Raw genomic sequence first — 3,965 nt, forward strand, 5'->3', positions numbered from 1 at the left:
ATTTGTTAAAAAATAACTTAAAAATTGGTCAGATCAGACATTTGGTACAAAATGGTACATTTTATTTAATTTTTTTTCTATCTCTGGGTCTTCTCTCCATGATTTTGAAAAGTTATTTGTGTGTATTTTAACTCAAAGAAACGAAAACACTTTTTTAAAAAATGGAGAGAAGACCCAGAGACCACGAAAAACGAACTTTCCCCCAAAACATCCAAATATGTGAATGTGGTGCTTCTTTGTCCTTTTAAAATCATCTGTTTTTGTGTAGCGGTGATAGCTCAGTAAGTTGGGCTACCTGTTCAGTGCACTGGAACCGAAAAGCTTTTGGTTCGAGCCTGGCATGGGGCGTTAATTAATTTTTTCTTTTTCATGCAAACAACCATTTATTTTATCAGTTTCGTTTTATGTACTGATATATTAAAATTTTGAATTTTATATAATGTACATGTACACGTATCATGCATCTATATGCATTTAATATTTAGGAGTTTATTTTTTGTGAAACATTACTATGTTATAGTACCCCCTAGGAAAAACGGACAGAAATGTTACAATCTCACACTTTCAAACTAATTGAAAAAAAAAACAACTATGCTATGGACGTGTTTGTAAACTCTGACAAGCTATGTTCAGGCAACCAAATCATGGACATTTAAACCATAAATGTTTCGTACAAATGATTCCTGCAGATCACACGCCAAATGCGCCCATCTTCTTTCATTCTGATCTGAATCATGGTTTTGAAAATATTTAGCTCTGATCACCCCTCGTATATCCATCTCCCCTCTCTCCAAACCCTCTCCTGTATTTCTCTCACGCCACTAGAGCTCCTACTCTCTACCAACACTAACTTTCTCTCTTCTCTACACTAATTTCCATTTCTCCCCACTCCCTGCTAAATCAATCCACATCCCCATTCTCCAAATTTTTCTCTCCTTCCTTTAACTCTTTTTTTCTCTCTCCAATACCTTCTCTCTCCACTCCCTCTATATATCTCCAATTTCATTCCCAGCTCCCTCTCTTGCCACTCCTACTCTCTCCCTCCCTCCACTCCCTCTCCTCAATTCCACTCTCTCTCCCAACTCACAATTGCTCCACCCCCACTCCCTGTCTCAGCTCCCACTCCTAATTCTCTCACTTTCTTTATCCCCACTCCCATTCTCTCTAATTCAACTCCAACTGCACAGCACTTTCCCTGCTTTCTCATTCCCTACTCTTTTGCTCCCTCCTCCCCTTTTCACTCTCCCTATTCTTTCTCTTCCATGTATCACTCTCTTCTGACTCTCGCTCTCTCTCCCAACTCCATCCCTCTAGATCTGTCTCTTCTCTCCCACACATGCTCCCAACCCTTACTCTCCCCCTTCCTTATCTCTCCTTAGTCTCACTCTCTCCAATCCCACCCTCTCCCCACTCCCTCTCTCCTCTTCAACGTTCTCTCCACATTCTCCTCTCCCACTCTTGCTCTCCACTTCAACTCTCTTCCTTTCTTCTTTCTCTCCCCTCCTCCTTTCCAATCCCTTCTCTCTCTTTCAACTCCCACCCTTCCTCTCTTCCAAGTCCTACTCTCTCTCTCTCTACTCCCTTTCTCCTTTTCCACTTTCCCTCTCACCCTCTTTTTCCTCATTCTCACTCTCCCAAATCGCACTTTCGATCCTATTTTAACTCTTCTTTCGACTCCCACTTTTCTTCCCACTCCTACTCTCTCCCCATTCTCCCTTTCTCTCCCCACGCCCTCTCTACCTCTCTCTCTCTCTCTCTCTCTCTCTCCACTCCCTTCTCCCCACTCCCTATTTCCCACTCCTATTTCTTTAACTCTCCCATTTTTCTCACTCCCTCTCCCCATTCTTCCCCACTCCCTTTCTCAACCAATTTTCCCACTTCCTCTCTCTCCCCACTCCTCTTTCTCTAACTCTCCCCACTCCATTTCTCCTTCCCCCATTCTCTCCTTTTCTCCCCATTCCCCTCTCTCCCCCTTTCTCCCCAGTCCCTCTCTTCCATCCTCCTATCTCCCACTCTTCCCCGTTCTTCCCACTCCCTCTCACACCTACTCTCCCCACTCTTTCCCACTCTCTCTCCTCACTCTTCTTTCTCTATCTCTCCCCCTTCCCTTTCTCCTTTCCCACTCTCTCCAATTCTCTTCACTCCCTCTCTCTTCTTATTCCCCTCTCTCCACCATTCTCCCCAGTCCCTCTCTCCCACACTCTCTCTCTCCCCATATCCCTTTCCTCCTTCCTCCCACTCCCTGTCTCTTTACCCCCTTCCTTCTCTCTCCCCACTCTTTTTCTCGACCACTCTCCCCACTCCTCTCTTCCACTTTTCCCCCACTCCCTCTATCCCCCACTCCTCCAAGCTCCCTCCACCCCCACTCTCTATGTCTCCCAACTCAATCGCCCTCTCCCAGCTTTCTTTCCCCACTCCCTCTTTCTCCCACTCCCCAATCCAATCTCCTTTTCTCTCTACACTCCCTTTTTTCCATTATTTCACTCTCTCTCTTCCTTTCTCTCTAAAATTCATTCTAATCAAAGTACTGTGAGTACTGAAAGACGGTGGCATGAATGATTTTGTTTGTTTAACGTCCCTTTCGAGAATAAAATTTTGAGCAGCGAGGAATATTTTTCTGGCTAGCAATTACTGCGACATGGGATCTCAATCTGAATTAAGGACCGATATCCTTGTCCCGCAGTGGGGTCGAATCAGCGACGTAAGGATGGACTCCTTCCGGTTCGTGAATCCAGAGCAAACCCGCTACGTCAAATGGAGACTGGAAATTATAGGGCCTAAAAGTCTATTTCAATTTTTCACAATACATGACCGTACATATGCATGTACTTTAATATATAAAAAAATTATATTTTTGTACTTAAAAGTAAAGTGTTATGAATTCTCACTGTGATATAATTTTTTTTTACATTTTGCATAAAAAATATAACAAATTTTTTAATAGATATATGCATGAATAAACAAATTTGTGAATATTATTAAACCTATGGTTAAAAACACCATAAAACTAGTCACAACTATATATGGCTTTTCTTTACATATTTCATTAGGTATTCATGTGATGCATTCATTTACAGCAATATTTTTACAAGAAAGCATGTAATATGGATGTAAATATTTTGTTAATTATCTTTGGAAAAAATAGAAGAAATTCATACAAAATAATTAATAGCTAATGTCGGCCTTTCAATGCTGAAACCATTGTTTAAAAGGTTGACTCAGAGATCTATTATATAAAATAAAAAGGGTTTGTTCCCGTTTTGCACACATTTATTATAATAGTATTTAAGAAACATCTGCGCGTGTGTTGTTAAACAATTATAATTATTTGATTTCGAAGTTAGAAAGTGAAACAAGTATATACAAATATTTTTCATAAAATATTCTAAATATTATTGTAATTTTAAACTAGCACAGTGTGTATACGAACTGACTTTTCGCACGTTTGAGAAAAAACGGAAAAAAATGTGTACAAATCGACTTATGTAATTTGCACGTATACGAGTCGGTTGGTGTATATTCATGAGGCGAGAAATTGATAACGGCAAATACCAGGAATTATGCTTTGTGTTCATCAACTAAATGTCTTTGAAATAACTTGAAAGTATTTATTAACTGTGTACATTTTATTTTCAAACATTGAAACAAGTCTACTTTCATTATTTTGACTCTACAAAAATCTCCGTTAGGGTCCCCGTGTGTTTACACTGTTGTTTATTCATAGCCCAGACCAGCAGCAATAGCCTGGGGCTATATATAGCCACCGTCTAATAATTTAAATATAAATTATTTAACTGAAACCATTGTTTAAAAAGCAGGGGCCCGTTTTACAAAAGGACTTACGACTTAAGACCAAATTTTATTCTTCATATAACTTTTTAATCAACTTTATCTCGAAAATTATTTTTAACTGTGGTAAGATATTTTTAAAGAAACAATTTCAAAGAGAATGATTAATTTTGCAA

General features: G+C 39.5%; 1 protein-coding gene across 1 annotated transcript; it reads right to left on the reverse strand.

Annotated features, from left to right (window-relative positions):
- Positions 1-1,381: 1,381 nt before the first annotated feature.
- Positions 1,382-1,843, reverse strand: LOC134237962 (octapeptide-repeat protein T2-like). Its single transcript, XM_062720098.1, has one exon. The coding sequence runs from the start codon at positions 1,841-1,843 to the stop codon at positions 1,382-1,384; it is 462 nt and encodes a 153-aa protein (XP_062576082.1).
- Positions 1,844-3,965: the final 2,122 nt, after the last annotated feature.

This window comes from Saccostrea cucullata, unplaced genomic scaffold (assembly GCF_032062105.1).
Source record: "Saccostrea cucullata isolate Sc308-1 unplaced genomic scaffold, CSIRO_AGI_Scuc_v1 ctg576, whole genome shotgun sequence".
NCBI lineage: Eukaryota > Metazoa > Mollusca > Bivalvia > Ostreida > Ostreidae > Saccostrea > Saccostrea cuccullata.

Excerpts from the sequence above, each read along its gene's own strand:
- LOC134237962 (XM_062720098.1), bottom strand. The coding sequence starts at position 1,843 with ATGGGGAGAGGGAGTGAGAAAAATGGGAGAGTTAAAGAAATAGGAGTG.